This window comes from Pungitius pungitius, chromosome 19, assembly GCF_949316345.1.
Source record: "Pungitius pungitius chromosome 19, fPunPun2.1, whole genome shotgun sequence".
In the NCBI taxonomy this organism is placed as follows: Eukaryota; Metazoa; Chordata; class Actinopteri; order Perciformes; family Gasterosteidae; genus Pungitius; species Pungitius pungitius.
In genome coordinates, this window is record NC_084918.1 from 6359014 (window position 1) to 6380042 (window position 21029).

Consider the following 21029-nt stretch of genomic DNA (forward strand, 5'->3'; position numbering starts at 1 on the left):
CTCAGTTATTTGCTTGCGCACCATTAGCTCCAATTAGATGTCAGCACAGAGAGAGTAATATTAACACATCATGAAGTACATAATTCATACCCCCTCTGAGTCTGAGATTTTCTCTTAAATCCACCACACGCCATTTATTATTAACTAATTGTTCATTTGTTTCTATTATCAATGGATCATAATGCTTATGTACGTGATCACCCCAAATAATATATTTTAATTCATTCTGGAGGTACAAATTGGGATGTGGGGGATGTGTCAGGGTACATGAGGCTTTTCCTCTTGTTCTACCAGTAAGTGACGCTGTTTAACCGTTTGATTTCTCAATGTTGTCATTCCTGAGTTTCTCAGTTTTTAGGCAGCTGTGTTAAGTCAAACATAGATGCACCGGAAATAGATTACTGTACCTTTGAATAGAAGAACGTTATGTTCCCATCAGATGATTGGACTGATAACATTCATGCATTCATGTCCGGAGTGTGACCACCCACTAATATAACAAGTACCTACAAGTGTATTTTAATGCTTAAGTAAACGTAGAAGAGCAATTCCACCACTACGAACTTGCCTCTTGCGTTTCTTCGCCTGTATTTTGAAATGCAGAACCGGAAGTGCACCGGTGCATCGTGTCCGGCCTGACAGCGGCTGCAGTCCCGTGACACATTTCATCGGAACTTTCTTGGGCAAAGAAGGAGCGATGTTTCCTGCTCCCCCCACACGTACTTAACATTCGCCCACGGACAGCAACACAACGCATTTTGAGTTTTCCCGACTTTTTATTTTTATTTTACCGAATCGATACCCGGAGACTTCTCGTTGTACTGACAGTTTTAGATGACGTGGAGCGAAATGGCCTCACTGGACCCACGAAAATAAACGAACGCAGGATGAAAATGCTGTAAGGTACGTCATGTTCATTTAAACGTTACGTCTGTTGTCATGTCCGCCAACGACGGCTATTAGCACGGGCAGCTCTAATTGCAACCCAGCGTTCACCACCAACACGTAGTTTGCATAAAAGGACTTAACTTAACAGCTATTACGACAACTTTTTATCCTTCTGCTCTGACAGGACACTGAAGCCAAAATACTTGAAACCGGTTCCTCGGCATCGCGTCGCCAATACAGATTACAGAGTACAGATTGTACGGCTTCCTTGAAGCGTCTGACCTGTTTTAACACGGTGTTGGATCGGTGTGTGTTCCTTGCCCTGCACCCCCCCCCCCCTCCTCCTCTTCTTCCTCCTCCTCCTTCTCCTCCTCCATGTAATACACACGACATGCACCGACATTAGAAAAACAAAAACAAAAGTTCACAGTGCAAGAACACAGGGGGAGGTTTACCAGACACACAAAGCCAAAGCAAGCTAGGTGAGGCCTTTTGGGGGGGCTGTGTGCTGTGTTATTGACTCCCCCCCCCCCCCCCCCCCCCCATAATGGTTCTCTGCTTGTGGAAAGGGTGTGTCAGGCCTCACAGGTTGTCAACGTGAATCTCCAAAAAAGAAAGTTTTAAATGGTGTGTGTTTCCTCCTTGTCTTCTTTTCCTCCGATCAGACGATTGTCAGTTCTTTAAAAGATGGGAAGATGGAGTTTACTAGCACAGTAGTTAAAACCTCCCGTGTGGAGCTGATTCACACATAAGTGGCTTGAGGAGCTTTGGCAACGGACCATCATTTTGTTCTCTTAAAACTTTCAAAAGCTCACGAAACTTTGCAGGCTTATTCCGGCCAGTCTGTAAAACGGGAGTCAGCACTGCAGGGTTGTTGTTGTTTTTTTTTTTTTTTTTTTGCAGACTGCGAGCTGTCTGCACAGACGGGTCAGGTGAGGAATTTGTCCAGATGCTGAGGTCGGCTGCACGCATCAGGGTTCATGAGTTCAAGCCCCTCACACTTCTCCAGCAGCACTTCCTCAATCAGAGATCGGTCTGCGTTGCGTTAGGATGAGAGACGTCTCTTAAAATAACGTCCAGGTTATTCAGTGCCATCTCGCAGGTCACATTCACTTGCTTCCAAACTACAAAAATTGTGTTGTTAAATATTTACTTTTTAAAATTTTATTTTTTTAGAGCATGCATCGGCCTGCATCCCTTTTGTTTTGTCGGTCGACAGGCGCCCCGATTGTGCTTTCAGATATCATGTAACATTGTACAGCAACTGGTGCCTTGTTTTTCTTGCAAAAATGTGCTTGTCACGCATGATTCCCAGCTGCGCATGTTCAACATCCTCATAGGGTATCTACAGGCGAGGATGTGTCTTTGAACTGAGGCAGGAAGAAGAAGGCTATTTTTTATCCTGTGTAGTAATCCGCCGTATTTGTGCCTGTCAGCACAAGTTAATTCATGCCGTGGCCTGAGTGCAGGGCATGCCGGCCTCAAGCTGCGACTGGAGAATGTGCTAAACATTCATCCTGTTCCTTTTTAACGGCTCATTATGGTTCGAGCCGTGTCAGCTGTAAAATGTGAGTTGCACACGACGGTTGTGGGTTTATTCTCGCACGAACGAAGCGCCGTGGGCTGTTAGAAAGCGGCTCCTATCCAGTGACGTGCCGAGTCTGGTGACCTTGAGAAAATGCACAGATGTGTAACGGACCACAAGCGCCGCGTCTCTAGTGGGGAGATCAAAGCACAGGGCTGTCTGACTGGAGACAAACCACATTTCTCATGTGGGGAAGATATCGTTTCAACAAGCGCTTACACCGTCAGTTGAGTGATAAGTCTGTTGACAAAAGACGCAGTGTTTCAACAGTCAATTTATCATTGTGGGTCATTATTCAAGCTTAATAGCCAAGACCAAAACAAATCCAGTGTGAGGGGTTTTCGTCTCATGTCGTCGCCCAAAATCTGTTTGGTCGGTTTACTCTCGAGACAAACTCGTTAAGGCGTCAACTTGGGCTAAGACATTGTGATGGGCCTCCTTTTGCTCTTCTCAAATAAACAATTCATCAAATGAATTAATGGAGAATGGCGATGGGGGAAGTGTTTGCGGTTCGTCGGAATGAATCGGCCTCAGAATGAAAGTGAATAAAAGTTCAATGAGAGAGAGAAAAAAAAGCAGCCAGTGTCGAAGAGGGTCCCTCTGATCGCGTTCCAAAGAGAGACGCTCTTCTTTCCGTACCCAACGTGAGCAGAATGAGACGTGTCTTCGGGGCGTCTTCATCTCGCCCAGGGGAGGTTTTCCTGTTTATTGTTAGAACGACCGTAAACCCACAGAAACAAAACTAGGCTGAGCTCACCGACGACACACAATGAACAAGACAGGCCGGCAGACAAAGGGCTTTGTATCCAAATAAACAAGGAAGTGTGTGTAATTAATTCAGATCGCACACTGTTTACATCTACTCCAAATTGATCACAACTCGCTGACTGGACTCTTTGCAATAGTACTGAACTTAATTCCTTCTTCATCTTCAATAAACTCAGGTCTCTTGACCTTTTTGTTTGCACTGCTGTAAAGGGAAGGGAGTCCATTGCACCGCAGCAAAGAGTTATATTTCATCCTTTACGACGTGGTTGAAAAACTCTGGGGGGGTCGTGACCTATTGTGTAACTGCAGCTTCAAGAGACCCCTGGAAGGTTATTTAAAAATACCTCTCTTCTGACCGGTGCTTGGTAAAATGTCACATAGCCAGCAGGGAAGAGAGCATGGGGGGCGGGGGGGGGGGGGGGGGGGGGGATGCTGTGCTGTCATGCCGCAGCTCGCTGACCCTCCTGTGGTTGCCTGGGTAACATTGAAACCTCTTCACTGGCCTAACAAGGAGAGAAGTGGGGAGTGTTTCATTCTTAGCAGAGTGAAACCGCCTCAATGAGAGTATTAAGACAAACGTGATGTCATAACCGTACGGGTGTTAGCTATATACGAATACTGAATTGAGTGAGTTTGTATGTGTATGTAGTCCGTATAAATCTTTTTTGAAAGACTCTTTTTCACCTAATATCTTTAAAAAAAAAAAAAATTCCATGACATTCTTCGACGTAACATATTTTGACGTTTGGCCTAAGAGACACTTTGCATGCAAGTAATTGGGATCTTTTATAGCACAGCTGTAAAACATCAGCCTCCTGTATCCTCCGGATGAATAGTAAGAAAGTAGAAGGATGGATTGTTGTCTCCAGGACTTTGTTGTGGCTCAAATATGGAACAAAATAACCATAGACAACATTAGATATAATATAAAATAAACCGAATAAATCAACTGCTGGCAAAGTTATTGTCCTGGGTAAACGTTGATCATCTCTGATGTGGACAACATCAACGCTGCAGACTGAAATGTGTGTAGAGCAGAAGAACCGCAGCTTCACTTCCTAATTAACAAAATGGCGCTTTTTTTTCTGCAGAAGTGACTCACGATGGGAACGGGCCAGTTGCATACTTGAAGTCCATCTTATCCTGAGGAGGACGCATTACTTTTGGACCTTGTGCCTTTAAATGCCGACAAAGATGGAGGAGCAAACCGGTCAACCCAACGTCAGCATTCCCTGCCACAACGAGCAGAGGGACAAGAAAAAGCGTTACACCGTACGTCCAAAAGCCCTCGGGCCGAGCGTTGATCGATAAGCATTTCTGAGTATGATAAGTTCAACTAAGGTCATTTTCTTTGCCCCTTTTCTTCAGGTTTACAAAGTAATCGTTAATGTGGGCCAGCAGGAGTGGTTTGTCTTCAGGCGTTATGCAGAGTTTGATAAACTCTACAACATAGTGAGTGGCAGATTCATGTCATATTTATTGCATCACTGTTATTCTGTTCATGAGCCTCAAGATTCCTTTTTGTCTTTCGTGACATGTGCTTCACATCGTCAATGGTTGGATCATTTTCTCTTTTTTTCTCTCTCACATGTTGCAGTTAAGGAAACAGTTTGCGACTATGAACTTGAAGCTTCCCGCTAAGAGGATATTTGGGGACAATTTTGACCCGGGTAAGTGTTTGTTCTCGGGCCAATTTATCACATGATGCTAAAAAAAAAAGGATTTTGGCTTGATCCATGCTGCTTGTCTTTGGTTGTATGTTCTAAAACCGCACGTGCGTCACCCCGACAGTGTTCATCAAGCAAAGGAGAGCCGGGCTGCACGAGTTCATCGAGCGAATCGTCTCAGATCCTCAGCTTTGCAGCCAGTAAGCACTTGTGTTCTCGCAGTCAAGTTACATCACGCTGGCAGATTCATGGCGATGAATGGGTTCAACCATCTGAATCGGTGGGGTGGGGGGGGGGAACCCCTAATGAGATCCAATTTGTTCAGCCGTGCTACACAATTGGCGTGAATTTGATTTTCCAAAAGGCGGAGAGTGTTCCGCAATGTGTGATGCTTTGATTTTTTTATTTCTGCTATTTAACTCTTCAACTTTACAGTCCAGACGTGAGGGCCTTTCTGCTGATGGACAAAATGCAATCCTTTTCTGATGCATCTGAGGACGAGGACGACAAAGTAAGTCAATAGCAAACTATACTGTTTTGGTTCAACAACATATCTCTATTTCCCTTAGGATGCTATTGAAGCTCAGATAACAATAGTTATTAACTATCGAAATGTCTAATATGGAGAATGTTTATTTCTGCTGTTTGACAGAACAGCCCTACCTCCAGAAACATTAACCTGGGACCCTCTGGAAATCCACAGTATGTTCAACCTGGTTATATTTTATGTGTATCTGTTATCTGTCCTACCTCAGCATAACGTTCCCTGGGATTGTTTTAGAATGACTCAAATACATGTTTGGTTTACCTGTATATAGTACAATCAATTTCATACCCACTGTGATTAATGCACTGTACTTTTTATTGCAGGGCCAAGCCCACAGACTTTGACTTCTTGAAAGTGATAGGAAAGGGCAGTTTTGGGAAGGTATGTGACCAACACAAAAGCGGAAAGTGCATATAGTTGGGGGTGCATGCAGTACATAGTAATTGTCTTTTGAGAAATGTTTGTGTTTTTTTTTTTTTCAATAGTTTTAGTTCTCCTTAGATGGTCTTTTATGTGAGAAGTGAGAATCGGATGTGGAATTAATGAGATCTCACTTGTGATGCAGGTTTTCCTCGCCAAACTAAAACATGATGAAAAGTATTATGCTATCAAGGTTTTACAGAAGAAAATCATTCTCAACAGAAAGGAGGTAATATAACCCTCTGTCCATATTTCAGGCTCGTGTGTGTGATAATTGTAATTCTTCAACTAAATCCCTCTTTCCAATCAGCAAAAACACATCATGGCCGAGCGCAACGTGCTGCTTAAGAATGTGAAACACCCTTTCCTAGTTGGGCTTCACTATTCCTTCCAGACCACAGACAAGTTGTACTTCGTCTTGGATTTTGTCAATGGCGGAGAAGTAAGTCCTTTCAGTTTTGCGAATGAGTCAGAAGTTTGAGAAATGGCTGCAATGCAGAGAGTTTGTATTGCACTGTTGCTTGTTAACACTCCTCCATGTGTGAAAGTTCCCTCAAAGATCACAACAGTACTGAATACACAGTGTTACTTCCTCTGTTCATCTCATCTAGTGTCATCAGCTGTTTTAAAGCTGCCATGTGTGACTGACTGGTTGACAATGAATCACTAAAGTCTGCATCACAGTAAAAAAAAAGACCAGTAACATGGGAATGAAATGAGATCAATGTTCACGCTCTCCAGTACAGTTGGGATTAAAATGGTATTTGTTCAAACATCAACAGATAAAAGGCTGATATAAATCATGTTGGGCAGCTCTGTCACATAATGAGTAAACATTAGATCTGTATCACTGATCCTGGTAAATGGTCCTAGAATTCAGTTACCGTGTAATTCATTCCAATTAACACAGCTGGACCTTTTTTATTTCAGCTTTTCTTCCATCTTCAAAAAGAGCGGACCTTTCCGGAGCCCAGAGCAAAATTCTACATTGCTGAGATTGCCAGTGCGCTGGGCTATCTGCATTCTCTCAACATTGTTTACAGGTATGTTTATTAAACTAGTGACATTCTTAGATGTAGTGCTCTTTGGGATCATGTCAGTTAATCACAGTGTACCCCGATCTTAAGTTGTGTACATATATTTACTAAAATGATATCAGACATTGATGTCATGTCCAATGTATAAAGTGGATTGGATGAAGTTCAATATAAATGGACTTCGTTATTCTTGTTGAGATTTAAGAAAAAATTATGCAAAATAAGATTAAAATAAAAGCACAAACAACAAATGGTCCATTTCACCTTTAATCAGGGCCTTGGGAGAGTTTCTGTAGTAAGAGGTTCAGTGGTCAAAAACTCCTAAATCCTGTTTTTTGTACCCATGTGACACATTCTCGCCTCACTCACATGACTATGAGTCTTTAAGGCCAATTTTTTTTCTTTTTTTCAACAACCTGTAAACATAAAGATTTACATGAAAAAGCAACATTTAGATCTTCAAACAATCTATATGTAATACAAATATTATATATGGGCTATTTTGGTACATGTGTCTCATTTACTGAAATTTCCTCAATTCGTGTTAATTTACTTTAGAGACTTGAAGCCAGAAAACATCCTCCTTGACCACGAGGTGAGTATTCTTAATTAAACACACTGCTTTGTAGGATATATATATATAACTGTAACGCTAGTTACTGGATGGCATAAAAGCCTAACGTTAGATGTTACGTTCTACGCTACGATTCTCATTTAAGTCCTGTGCGTGAACACTGGCAGCAGATCAAACGCAGAAGACTCTCCAGCACAAGTTTTCATCCTCTTCCGGTCACATTCGCGTCGCCAGCGAGCCGCGGCGTCTTTTTCCGGTTCCAGCTGGACAAGACGGCGTGTGATTTGGATTAGGTCTCGCTAATGATTTTCCTTGCCCAGCCTCATTGGGAAAGTGAGGGACCGGTGAATGGGACCGACTGAGCTACGCTGCAGCCAGCATTCCTGGGGCAACAATAGGATCCTCAGTGCGCGGCGGATAATGAGCGGCTTGTGTGGCGCGCGTCCCCTAAAACCCGCCTCTGTGTGTCCTCTCTGTAAAGGGGCACATCATTCTGACGGACTTCGGATTGTGCAAAGAAGGCATTTCCCAGACTGACACCACCACCACTTTCTGTGGAACGCCAGAGGTATTGCAGTCTGGATTTGCATGTTTCCATGTAGAATTACTAACAATTTTGTTCTCACTTTCCGTGTCAAAACATAATAATAATTAACAGTTTTTGGAATGTGGCGTGGTTAGTAATTTAAGTATGAGCGTATTCCATCTTGAGGCAACACTGCCGGTCTGTGTAGAGATATATATCACCCTTTCCACAGAAGAAAATGGACATTAATGAGCTCTAATAGATGACATACATTTGGCTGATGCAGTTTAAGCCACAAGCCAGATGTCTTTGTTATAGTGTTATTTTTGTGTGCTTCTTCTTACCAGTACTTGGCTCCAGAGGTGCTGAAGAAGCAGCCGTATGATAATACGGTGGACTGGTGGTGTCTGGGTTCAGTGCTGTATGAAATGCTTTATGGACTGGTGAGTTTCCTACCTTAAATATCTCAATGCATTGCACTTATTTTTGCAGGATTCCACACAATTAAAAGTGATTTATTGTGGTTTGTATTCTGTGGTAGGTAACTACTTGTGAAGAAAAAGGGTTTTCATTTTCACATGATGCAGCAAATTCAACCGTTTATGGTGTCATTGTTCTGTCACACTCTTAAAAGCTTCTACTTGTCTCTTTTTATTTTGATATCCTAGCCGCCATTCTACAGCAGGGACACGCATCAAATGTATGACAACATTCTCCACAAGCCGCTGGTGATGCGTCCTGGTGCGTCCAGCACAGCCTGGTCTCTCCTCCAGGGCCTGCTGGAGAAAGAGGGCACACACAGACTGGGCTCCATGGATGACTTTGTGAGTTCAGCACACGTTTAGATTCACTCACACACTTCATGTCCTCATGCTGGGGCTCCCTCTGGTGGCCAATCTGTGTCCATCACTCAATTGCTGTTTGCTGTCATTGGCTTTTATTCAACTAACTTACTATGACTTAAATAGTTGTTGTTTTTCTTTCTCCATTTTCAGAATGAGATCAAAGCACACAGCTTCTTCTCCTCCATCAACTGGGATGACCTTGAACAGAAGAAGATCCCTCCCCCATTCACGCCCAATGTGGTAAATAAATCTCTCCGCGAAAACAGAACCTGACAGGCATCTTTGCCCGTCCTTTTTTCCCGCAGCATTTTCAAACATGGAATTACAGGATAAACACCGGTGTAATTACTTACATAAATCATGGCCTTGTTCTTGCTCTTGCATGGTGCATGTTGGCTTACTGGAACGGCTGGGACTCATTCAATCATATTAATAACAGCTGCTTTGAAATGGCTGCAGTGAAAAGGGCCTTTTGTGTTTGATCGCACCGGATTGTACAGGTGTTTTAATTTAAGCTTGAAATGCCAAATGAAGAACCATCTTTTGAACTACCTCATGAAAGAATTCTTATAGACTTAATTTCAGTGGGTATTTTTGGAGTATATTTTTGGTTGACAACGTTTGTATGTTTTATTCTATTCAATGCAATTGTTTTACTGCCACAAAAATATCATTCAAGCGGTGAAATGTTTGTTTTGTTTTGCATTCATTCCATGAGTCGTAATGTGCCCGCCGTTCTCTTCCTACGATGTCTTTACAGAGCTCTTACTGTGACATCTCAAACTTTGATCCGGAGTTCACAGAGGAGATGGTCCCCAACTCCATCTGCTGGTCTAAAGAACATTCCGTAGTCAACGCCAGTGTGATGGAGGCCGACGATGCCTTTGTGGGCTTCTCTTATGCCCCAGCTTCTGATGACTTTTTCCTATGAAACATTCCCAAGGTCTTTGGTTGCCTTTACCAGTATAACTTCTTTCGATTGAAGGGAAGAGTTCTTACCGTGGACTAACTTGTTGTATGAAGCCAAAGCAAGCAGCTGAGAGGAAACAGCACTTAAAACATATTTTGGTTTGAACAAAGAATGCCAGAACAGTCTTTATTTTTTACAAATTTGTATTTATAAATATATATATATATACATGACATATTATATTTTTAAGAATTAAGGACAGCCATCCTCTATTATTTGTTATATCTGGTTGTTTCTAAAATAAGCCTTTTTAAAGCCTTAAAATTGTCCCTTAGATGAAATCAATAAGCGGTTTTCTGAACAACTTGAACAATTCACTGGACTTAAAACCACACCATTTGATGGATGTGTTTGTCCATGTAATTACTGTAAAAATACAATTATGTACATTTTCATTTTAACAAAGCTGGAAATAGGGAATACTTGAGAGACCACTAAATAAAGCATTTTGGTTTGTAGGTTGCATTTGTAAAAATATAAAACATTGTTTTTTTTTGTCACTTTACATATTGAGTGATTATGTTTTATGGGACTGTTTGTGTTTGTTTTCTAGCTATTCTTTGCCTTAAAAAAATATTCAGAATTGCAGAAATAAAAATATCCACAATGCTTTGCTTAGCCTGGCAATTAGGTAGGCTTATACTCTTGCACAGTAATAAAAAAAAACATCAAAGAAAAATGGATTTACAGTGTGTGTGTGTTTTTCCATTTAATTTAATGTAACATTGGGAACAGACATACAGCAGGTCCAGGACATTCTTACACAAACACGGGGGTAAAATCATGACATGAAAAAGTAAATAAAATAAATTTCCACCTAATTAATTAATATAAAATGTACACTTTTGAATGTATAAATATAATTCACTAAGGAAAATGGTACAGATGGAGAAGAACTAGGATAAGCGTGAAATGTCTAATAATCCAATAATTTAATCGAGTCTATGATGAATATGATGATGCTTCTGCTGAGGAGACACTAGCGCGATGGTTGAAGCTCGCGCGTCAATACAACCTGGGCCCAGAGAACGACTTTTATACCATAGAGGTTAAAATGGTTGATCTTTTGTCCTTAAAAGAATCAGTCCTGGTCTATTTAGACAGAAGCGGTGGGCTTCAGAAACTGGCCGAAGATTGCAGACCATTCAATGGTAACTTTTTGATGAAAGCCAGGAAACGTTTACTGACATGTAGCTAATGTTAGCTGACTTTTAGCTAACGTTCACTGACCTTTAGCTAACTGTTAGCTAACGTTAGCTGACCTTTAGCTAACTGTTAGCTAACGTTAGCTGACCTTTAGCTAACTGTTAGCTAACGTTAGCTAACTGTTAGCTAACGTTAGCTAACTGTTAGCTAACGTTAGCTGATGTATAGCTAACGGCAATATAATATGTTTCTCCACCGTTACTAGCTAAAGCAATAAAAGCTAAAATAATCACCACCCCAAGAAATTATACATTATTTTTATGCCCTTTGGTGCTCTTTTCCAGGAAGCCATCAGATTGAGGCGGTCTACAGGTTTTGTGTCAGTGTGAATCCTTCTGATGTGATCGAGGTGGATCCTGTCTTGGGCGAACGTGTTCTTTGTGATCCACTTGGAGCAACAGCCTTGTTTCAGTCTGTAAGTGAAAACTGAGTGAGCTCGCTGGAATAACGTGACCTTCTGCTGCAAGGTTAACTACATTTGTCAAATTCTTCATTTAGGTGTGTTTCCAGGCCATAAAGACACTTTCACTTGTTGAAAAGATACACACCCAGAGTCAGGTATGACTAATTACATCTCGCAGCCACAGCTTTCTTCCCCACTGGTTTAGACTCAGGCTTTTAACAATGTCTCCTCCGATTGTGCCCTTTGAGGTGAATGTAATTCTGAAGTTGACACATCTGCCTCCGTTCCCCGAGTACACGTTGGACCTTTGTAGTTTTCCTCGTGGACGCGGGCCCATGAGGCCTGTCTCCATGGAGGGCCTGGTCATCGCCATGACGAGGGTCACCAAATACACCCAGGGGGCCAGGTTCCTCTGCGTCAATGATGAATGTCCCTGCTTTACAGGTACTGCAGGGAAGACACAATTGTCTCTAGTTGTATTTCTCCTTGCATCTACTGATTTGTATAGATCACAAGCAGTTGTTTGTTTGTACGCACAAAGTGTTACGTTCCTCTCAGCAACCTGACAACTGGCCTCTCCTGAAATTTGGATTCACATTGGATTCAATTTCCCGTGAGGCGACTCTTAGGGTTTCACCACATTCGTGTCCATGCACCCGGAGCCACGGAGTCTGCTACCGTACGGAACGACTTCAGCTGCACGATCTGCAGCTCCCCGCTGAGAGAGGATGTGAAGTTCAGAGTGTTGGGAGGTGAGAGAGTAGCATGTGGGCGTCGCCGGAGACGACCGAACCGTTACACAAGGTTGAAATGGAGTCGTGTGCGCTGTCGTGATTAGTGCGTTTGCATGTGTGTCTTTGGGGAGACAGACAAACAGCTCGTGGAGCTGATCCACGTCAAAGCACTAGATGCTCTGAGCGCCCATCAGCAGAGCTCGCTCAGGTACCAGTCCGCCACCCTGTTTCTCAGAGGTAGGTCCGGGAATTATGTCCCATGTTGTGACACACAGGCTGAATAATAGTTTCTGAGAGGCCTTGAAGTGGTTTGTTTTTTTTGCATCAAATCTCTATTTTAGTCGGGAAAGCAGCTGCACACTTGGACTTCTTTCCTTAACCACTTCTAAACTTCTAAGCAGCACAAAATCAGTTGATCTCCCTCCCTGGTGGAGTACGCATAACCACCCCGGTCACATTTAACTCCATCATAAGAATGCTCATGGAATAAACAGCATTATTTGACTGGGTTGCCAGATAAAAGATGCAGTGACAGTGGCACATAAAGACCATTTTGTTTACATAACCTGGACTCAAGTACTTTTAAGTCTAACCACATCCAAATCTTAAAGGAGATACTGTACTGCAGATTAATATCCTCAACATTTGAGCGGGTATTATTTGTTTGTAAAATCGTCTTCTCATCCATTATAGTCCCTCCTCGTGCTGAATAACAGGGGTTGTAACCGGTTATATTTACACACAGTCCGATGTACTGAGGTTTGTCATTAATTTTCTCTGGCTTCGCAAGTGAGCCTCACTTCGAAACACAAACTCTGTGGGGGGAGAGTTCAAATAAATAGATTTTTGTGCAGCCAGACGCACACAGTGCCCCATGGCGGGATATTAAGTGTTTCTGTCGCCTCTAATAACATTGTCGAGACAGCACCCCTGGGAGCCAAGCAAAACCTGAGCACATGGATTAACATATTCTGTTGACCCGGTCCTGTAAGGGAATTCAATACGCCGGGTTCCCGTTACTAAACATATATGTTATTAAGCGCGAGGACCACTCATTAGCTGGCTGTGCGATTTGCACACAGAGGAATCCTTGTCCTGAAGGCCCCGCTCTCTGTTTCTCTTGGCAGCGGTTTGTAGGTGGCCCGCGTGTTCCTTCAATAATCACCGGACGGCACAGAACAACCCCTTTCTTTTTGTTGTTGTATTCCTTTGTCCACCCCCGCCCTCCCCTCCCCTATCCGTACAGATGAGCTGTGTAATTCAATGAGAATCGGTCGACTCTACAGGGTTTTGGGCATTGCTGCACATGTTCAACAGGGGAGCGGCATCACCTGGAGCGTCGAGGCGAATGGCGTCCAGCCGTGGGAGCCGGAGCGTAAGGCAGTATTAAAAAACCCTGCTCCTAATCCACCTTTTGTTTTTCAGTCCAACCATCACCACAATAAAACCTCTGACGCGTTGTCACACCCCCACAGATCCACACAAAGTCAGCGGCAGCTTCCAAGAGCTGTTGAAGGCCACGGACGGTTTCCGCTGGAGGTTCTCCGCCATCGCGGCTCACCGCTTCGGGTTGGACGTGGCTCCTCCGGGCCTCTACAACACCCTCAAGCTGAGCCTGCTGCTCAGCCTGGTGCAGAACAAAGCAAATTTGGATCTTCTGGCCGTCACCACAGACACCCTCGTGCTCGACAGGTAGGCTGGTCCGACCGAGGCGCCCTTCCGAGGTCGAGCGCGCTGAATTCAACCGGCCTCATTACCTACCGTGTCTTTGTGCTAGACTTATGACGTACAGCCTGAGCTTGGCGTGTCACGGGGTCAGGCATCAGGCATCGGGGGAGATGTTTGCGTCCCTGGCCAGGGACGAACACGGGGCCGGCACGGCCAACATCCACGCCGGCTCGGCCCTGCTCGCCACCGGCGGCATTTGCATGTTGGGAGATTTGGGCTGCTACAAAAAGGAGAGGTTGGATGCCATTCAGTCAGGTAGGGCACTAAAAGGATTGATCATAAAGGATAGCATTGGTCCGGTATAAGGAGAGGGTCCTGTCAAGAGTTCATGTTATGGATAAATTCATTGCCAGATTCATATTTGTCTCAGTTCTGGAGAGCTGCACGGTGTCCGTGTTCGTCCCGGGGAAGAAATACGGCGAGGATGCCGACGAGCAGCTTAACTTTCCTGTCCACTGCAGCTTCTGGGCCCTCACAGACTCCACAGAGGCCTCTCGGCGGTCCGGGAGGGCGGACTGTGCCGTACTTGGAACAGCAGTGGGTTCAATCACAACATGGTGTTAAATAACCTCCATGTAGCTAATACTATAAGGTCTTTGTCCCATTCAACTCAACAGATGTTTGTTGATAGTGCATACTAAACAGGAATCTGAAACAATTTACTTTTCTTGAAGGAAGGGACCTGCCCAGACGACAGGACACTATTTTTTATATTTTTCATGGAGGGTAAAGGGAAACAATACTGTATAATCAGTCAAATTTTAATATAGATATGGTTTGGATTCCAGGTCACTACGGGCATGATGGCACCACTACGCAGCTGTCCATTGACCAGCCTCTTCTTTGTGAGCAGGAAATGGGTCCTGTACCAGTTCAGTTAGCGGACGCCTTCGGCCTGGTCATTCAGTGCAGGGATGTGGGGGGGGAGCAGGCCCTGCTTTCTCAGACCATCCACACCCTTCAGCAGGCCGTGCAGCCGGGGAAACCCCTCTACCCTTCATGCTGGGAGTTTTCTACTCAGGACTACAAGGAGGTTAGCAAATACTGCACTTTCTATTTTATTATTCCACTCCCTTGACATTGCCATGCTTTCAAGCTTGTGGCTCATGCACGGAGCTTAAAGGCGGAGCTCAGCCCTGGAGCAGAAAAAATGATCCATGGTTACTACATGGCCAGCCGGAGGGTCCGAACACAGAGTCAGGGCGTCAAGATGTCTGTGGCATCCGTCAAACTACTGTAAGCAACAAGACTTGCCTCTTAGCATGTTCCAGTTCAGATTGTTTTTTAAAATCACAACCTGACTGGAAAGCATGAAAGTCCTTGTGTAATGTCACCATCATCCACTAGGTGGAGAAGTCTTATCACCATACCCTTTGGTATTTACACTGGATATGAGAATTTACTAGTTTTGATTAGATGAATTCTCATGCCTATGTACTGAATTTACAGCTAAAAATTCCCATTCAATGTTTAAATGCAATTCTTATGTTTGAAGGATCTCATTGGCTGAAGCCCACTGCAAGTTATGTCTCAGGACACAAGTCCTGGAAGAAGACGCTGTGATTGCCGTGCTGCTCTGTGAAAACTCTGTTACACTGAAGCATGGTAGAATACCATCTCCACATTACTGATAAACTAAATATTTAAGTTTCCTTTAAATTTCTAAACTTTGAATGTTCCATCCAACCTGATACTATGGCTATCCATATTCAAGTTTTACTTGTTTAGATATAGCTATTAAGCACCATGGGTACATTAAATGCACTTTCCTTACAGGGGCCTCTGCACTTGTTATCCCACCTGATGCCATATTTCCTTGTGATCTGGGGAATTGGGATGGTTACCAGAAGAGAGATGAGACACTGGATGAGCTCCACCAGAATATTCTACGCTTCATCTACAGCTACGCACCAGGAGCAGACTCTTACATTACAGAGGAATGAGACGGTAGGCAACACTAACCACTTTATAAAATTGGTTGTTATTTTCATGTCTTACCTGCAAGATAAAGAGGCAGACAGGAAGGTTTTTTTTTAAGAGTTTATTATTTACAAAATGTGGTAAATTGCTTCAGATATCTGCCAGCTGATGATCCAACAGCTCAATGACCTGTGAAAACAAAACACATTCCATTATATGTGGTATAATATAAATAGTCAAGTAAACTTTTGACAAGTTGGTGGATTCAAGACTTACCTGAAATAAGGCTACCCAGTAGACTAGTCAACTGCTCATCCCTCTGCTGAAAAAGAATTTTAAAATAAGTACAGGTGATAAAACGTAGATTTGTGCCATCAACTTTCTTTTAGTTCAGTTAGTCACAATATCAGCAGTCCATTATGGTCTGATGGGTAAACGGCGTAATGTGATCTCATCATTACTTTAAACAGGACAGCCACCATAAGCTGAGACAAATGGCAATTCAAGTTTAATATTTGCTTAACTTACCAAAAATGATTAAGCCAACTGCAACTCCAACTGCTCATCTGTAAGAGAACATTGAAAATTGTTCCATTATCTGGCCTAATTCTTCACAATTCATGGGACACCTTAATGGTGCATTCAAAACGTCCAGATCCTTGGTTGACTGAACACATTGAGTAAAACTGAGGCTGCAGCTGGTAATTCAGAACAAACAATCTCACCATTCTAAAATCTGACGGGTAAACGGCATATGTTATCTCATCATCATTCCAGCTGCAGGAGTTTCAGTACGCAATGCAATGCTTTGGAAGTTTTTCAACATCCAATATAATGTACATCAGTACAACACTGTAGCCCAAATTTACCTCCTGGTTGGTGCAGAATTAGGTCACGTGCATCCCGGTGACAACAGCTCGACTTCTGAAAAATAAAGAAACACGCTGTAGATAATGGAAACTTCGACTTGCAAATCACAAACTTCTAAACAATCCAAATACATACTGCCTTCAGTTAGTCACAGTTTCACCACCCTATTGTCTGTTGGGTAAACGGCTAATGCGAAATCATCACTAGCAGTAGGATTGATCCATACTATTAACTGCACAACCAATTTTTTTATTAAACTTACCTAAAAGTCCAAATGCTGAGAATCAATATTTGGCCATCTGTAGTAGGCAGTGGTGAGTTCACATCTGAAATAAAATTTAAAAAAAATGTATTTACAGTCCTCAAAGTATATTTTAGTATTTGTCCCGTTGTACCCGAACATGGTAAATGCCCATGTTTATCATGCCAATGGATCAAACTGGTCATCTTTATTGCTATGATAAAAGTCAAGAGCTCAGTTAGACTTTCGATCCAATTAGCTTATGTCTACTCTTGGGACCGTACCATTGATTGGCTACTCTCATGACAGATATACCCACAAAAAAAGCCAATACGGTGAGGCACTATGACTGATCACCCGAAGGTCAAAGGCCACTTGTGTGACACAGCTTCGGAGCATGGCTAAGGTCGCACGTTTAAGGACCGGTTCAAAGGCAGGTCACGACCTCTGCCATGACTGTACGGCCTCAGAGGGATCCATGATGACGTCAGTGAAGTAATGGGAGGCTGAGCGCATTTTCTGACCCGTGGACACAACAGGATACGGTCCGAGCAGAGTGACACTGGGATCAGTCTTTACATTTACAACTGAATCACGTCAGATAAGCGCGTCTTACACCGATGCAGTGAATCTGGTTTAGTGGTAGAGTCATGTATGACACCTCATTGACTCAATTACCGTTGCGGTAAGTGATTCAGTCAGTATAGTCAAGGTATTTCGGTAATGCTAATATTACACATGTGAAAATATCTCCTACACGGTAGACGCTGCATGCAGTGACGTTACTTTAAACCTGCATGCTTCATGGTTAGTTGAATAGAGACGGAATGTTTAACGTCTTTTTATTTCTAAAAAGTAAGTGGAAACAAGATAGCTTGATCCCAAGTGTTTGGTTTGTGCCATGATGAACAATCCTCAGGTTTTAACATGAACAGAGCAGCGCTCTTTCCTCCCACGTGGCAGAAACAGCTAGCTAACGTTAGCTGCTAGCTAACATTAGCTGCCGGCTCCGAGCGAACAAGCAGTAACGTTGGTCATCTTCCGAGGGCTACTTGCGAGTACGGGTGAAAACAAGTCTACGACACGCAAAAAAACACTTTGCTAAATTCACGAGTCCTCACACTGCTGCTTACCTCCGCAATGAAGCTTAGCCCCGCCGCAAACGTGCGGCGGCGCAGGGAGCTCTGCTCATGGCTGCGTCTGGAAGGGAAGAGGTGGGACTTCTGGATCCGTCCTGTTTTAAGTAGCTGCGCATTGAAGGTCACGTGGCCCGGTACACAGCTGGGCACGCAGCTTCCTATTGTCGTTCATATTTAAGCTAGAATACGTACATTATATTTGTTTGCATTCCATTTTTGCAATGAGTTACGTTGCAAAAGTTCCAAATTATTTATTTTCTTTAGCTCTGCAGATAATACCGACACGGGTTTTATACAGATTACGTTTAACCACCTCCCTCCTTTCCTATCCATTAAACTGGCTACATACACCGCAAAGATGTTGTATTTCGGCAATGCATTTCTCATTTTAAGAAGATGCAACCTAAAATTAATTTGTCAAATAAAGTTAAGCAAACGTTCCTTCAGTCAGTGACAAAAAGAGAGAAGTCAATATCCTTTTGGTTCGCCTGAAATGATACATTGTTGAAACTAAATTTCTTTCATATTTACGCCTTTAATTTGTACAAATATAGCTAATTATTGTTTGATTTCTTCAACATGGCAACACTATAAACACATCTGAAACAACATATATTATCGTTTCTAAAGTCAGACAGAACCGGAGGGCCTGCTGCCTTTTCTTCAGGTGCAGTCATTTTCTGCAAATCATTTTATGTTGTATTCATTCATTCATTCATTTTGTGTTGTAACCAAACCAAAATCTTTACTGCACATTGACTTCAAGCGAGATCCACCGTTGTATTAAAACTATAGCGACTTTCCAATCTCATAATAAATAAAACACATGCTGACTTCCACCGAAAAAATACGCAAACATAACCTATATTAACCTAACAATCAAAAAACATTTTTTTATGATCGGCAACATGTTAGCAGACTTGTCGTCTTTCACTGAAGTCATTTATTCACAAACACATTTACAACCATGCATGTAAAAGTAAGGAACACGAGACGCAGAGCCTCCATTGTCGACTCCCTGACAGACCACTTCACATGACAGATGTTCAGTTATTCACGCATGCATTTAGTGCAAATGTCTCGACTGAAAGTGCACACCTCAAGCATGACGGGCTCGTTACGCCGTGGAATCTACAAATATCATTGCCGTGGACATGTGCGGAGCTGCACAATGCAGGCCTAAGAGGCTTAGTCTAAATAACAACAGAGAAACATAACCTATTCTTTCTCAAAATGTATACAATAAAATTCATGTAATAAATTAATTTGCAATGTCTCGGTAAGGCTGTAGTAAAAATTAGATCTACAGTCATAACGCATACTCGGCTACCAGAGTAAACAGCATGGACTCATGCCAATGTGAAATGGTTTGAAACACATTATTTCATCCTGTTACTGGAGGTGGACGACGACGGGCCTTGGTTCTCGGACTCTGAAGGATTCGTGGGGTTGAGGAACTGCCCGCTGGCTCCGACGTACAGCCTGGATCGCATGGGCCATTTCTGGAGAGACATTTTTATTTGTTAGCACGCCCGAGTCACACTCTGAAAATGAAAAATAGCAATACGCAGAAGGCATCCTTTGAAAATGTTTCGCATCAACTTGTAACATATTTTACGCAAACCTTTCAGAATTTTAAAGCAGTGGCAAATTTCGTCCAGAAACAAAACCTTTTAATAAAACATTGAGGCACAAATGACAACAAATAACAGATTAGGCCATCAAATAACCCACAATTATTATTATCATTATCTATTATTATTTTCATTATTATTATTGTCACTCACTTTCACTGGGTGCAGGTAGCCATCACCTTTCAACGAGTGTAACGCGTCCGTCTTTTTTTTGCTCTCTGCCTCCTCCGCGCCTTCTTCTTGCAGTGTTCGAGTCAAATGGGCGATGTAGGTGGTGGCCAGGATTAACACGTCGAGTTTGGACAGCTTGGTGTCCGGCGGCACGGACGGCAAAGTCCTCTGTAGCTCCAGGAAAGCGGTTCTCAGGGTCTGCACCCGGCTTCTCTCCCGCGCCGCGTTCGCTGCCGCAGGACGTCCCCTGCCGCCTCCGCCACCTCCGCTTTGGAGCACCCGGGCCCGCTGGAGGTCCCGAGAAGGGCCGTCCGGACTGGGGCTGGAGCTGGGACTGGAAGCGGGGCTGTCATCCAACGCCGCCGCCCCGGAGCGACCGCCGCTGTCCGCTCGGAGCTTCTGTCTTCCAGCCATCGGGGTGCACTTAGAGACCTGACGAATGACATCGGATCAAAGCCACACTTTTAGCTGTTCAATCTGGCTGTTATCAAATCATATTCAATTATTAGTGTTCTACTTGCATGTTAAGATATTGTATTTGAGTGTATTTATTAAACCACGACTTAAGTTGTCTCGTGCAGTCAGTTATTTAGTCAGTTATGATGTCAAGGTGAAGGATATTCCTGAAGCTCGTCCACAAACAAACACAACTTGCAAAAGACCCCCCCCCCTCCCCCGATGACAGTTCCCACAGCTGCCCCAAAGTTGCACCAAAGACACTTGAACTTGCATGCAGCGCAAATGTTGGTTTCTGGTGTGGACTTTTACCTCTGGTAGCTTTCAAAGGTGCCGTTTTGAAAGACGACATGAAGGCAATCCGCAGAAGCCTCTTCGACATAAGTCTTGAGGTTTCGCTCTCCAGTGCAGAATATAGTTCACGCGCAGCTTATCCTCACACAAGCGGTGCGCGCACAGCAGAAGAAAAAAAAAAGGTTCGCGCAGCAGTCCTGGAACGCGCTCCAAACACTTCACCCGTGCCGCGTAAAAGCGACACGCGCCTTTAAACTCTACTCCGTGTACACAAAGCCCCCTCAAAAAGTAGTGCGCTCCGACCAAATGACTCAGTCGCCTCTTTCCCTTTCCTAACTCATGTCCATCTGCGGGGGGGGGGCAGAGGCTGGCCTCTCCGCTCCTTTAACCCCAGATGTGTGCTACG

General features: G+C 43.5%; 3 protein-coding genes and 1 long non-coding RNA gene across 4 annotated transcripts; 2 read left to right on the forward strand and 2 right to left on the reverse strand.

The window, feature by feature from the left end:
• Nucleotides 1-634: 634 nt before the first annotated feature.
• On the forward strand, nt 635-10469 carry sgk3 (serum/glucocorticoid regulated kinase family member 3). The gene is made up of 17 exons (XM_037456101.2): nt 635-903; nt 4333-4513; nt 4610-4693; nt 4839-4911; nt 5033-5108; nt 5344-5419; nt 5561-5610; nt 5779-5836; nt 6021-6104; nt 6186-6317; nt 6806-6918; nt 7471-7507; nt 7968-8054; nt 8360-8455; nt 8681-8836; nt 9008-9097; nt 9618-10469. Exons 2-17 carry the CDS (start codon nt 4424-4426, stop codon nt 9786-9788), a joined length of 1473 nt encoding a protein of 490 aa, XP_037311998.1. The 5' UTR covers nt 635-903; nt 4333-4423; the 3' UTR covers nt 9789-10469.
• Nucleotides 10470-10634: 165 nt separating this feature from the next.
• Nucleotides 10635-20088, forward strand: mcmdc2 (minichromosome maintenance domain containing 2). Its single transcript, XM_037456100.2, has 15 exons — nt 10635-10978; nt 11318-11448; nt 11532-11591; nt 11685-11880; nt 12066-12188; nt 12306-12407; nt 13417-13545; nt 13646-13862; nt 13948-14153; nt 14269-14435; nt 14752-14931; nt 14995-15134; nt 15394-15503; nt 15675-15845; nt 19949-20088. Exons 1-14 carry the CDS (start codon nt 10882-10884, stop codon nt 15839-15841), a joined length of 2025 nt encoding a protein of 674 aa, XP_037311997.2. The 5' UTR covers nt 10635-10881; the 3' UTR covers nt 15842-15845; nt 19949-20088.
• LOC119198676 (uncharacterized) lies at nt 15925-18176 on the reverse strand. The gene is made up of 6 exons (XR_005114540.2): nt 18063-18176; nt 16951-17014; nt 16688-16742; nt 16347-16384; nt 16095-16140; nt 15925-16007 (listed from the first exon to the last, which is right to left on the reverse strand). It is a non-coding gene; the product is annotated as an uncharacterized LOC119198676 (long non-coding RNA).
• Nucleotides 19172-20940, reverse strand: LOC119198675 (transcription factor 24-like). The gene is made up of 3 exons (XM_037456103.2): nt 20642-20940; nt 19856-20305; nt 19172-19570 (listed from the first exon to the last, which is right to left on the reverse strand). Exons 2-3 carry the CDS (start codon nt 20285-20287, stop codon nt 19448-19450), a joined length of 555 nt encoding a protein of 184 aa, XP_037312000.2. The 5' UTR covers nt 20288-20305; nt 20642-20940; the 3' UTR covers nt 19172-19447.
• Between the last annotated feature and the right edge of the window lie 89 nt (nt 20941-21029).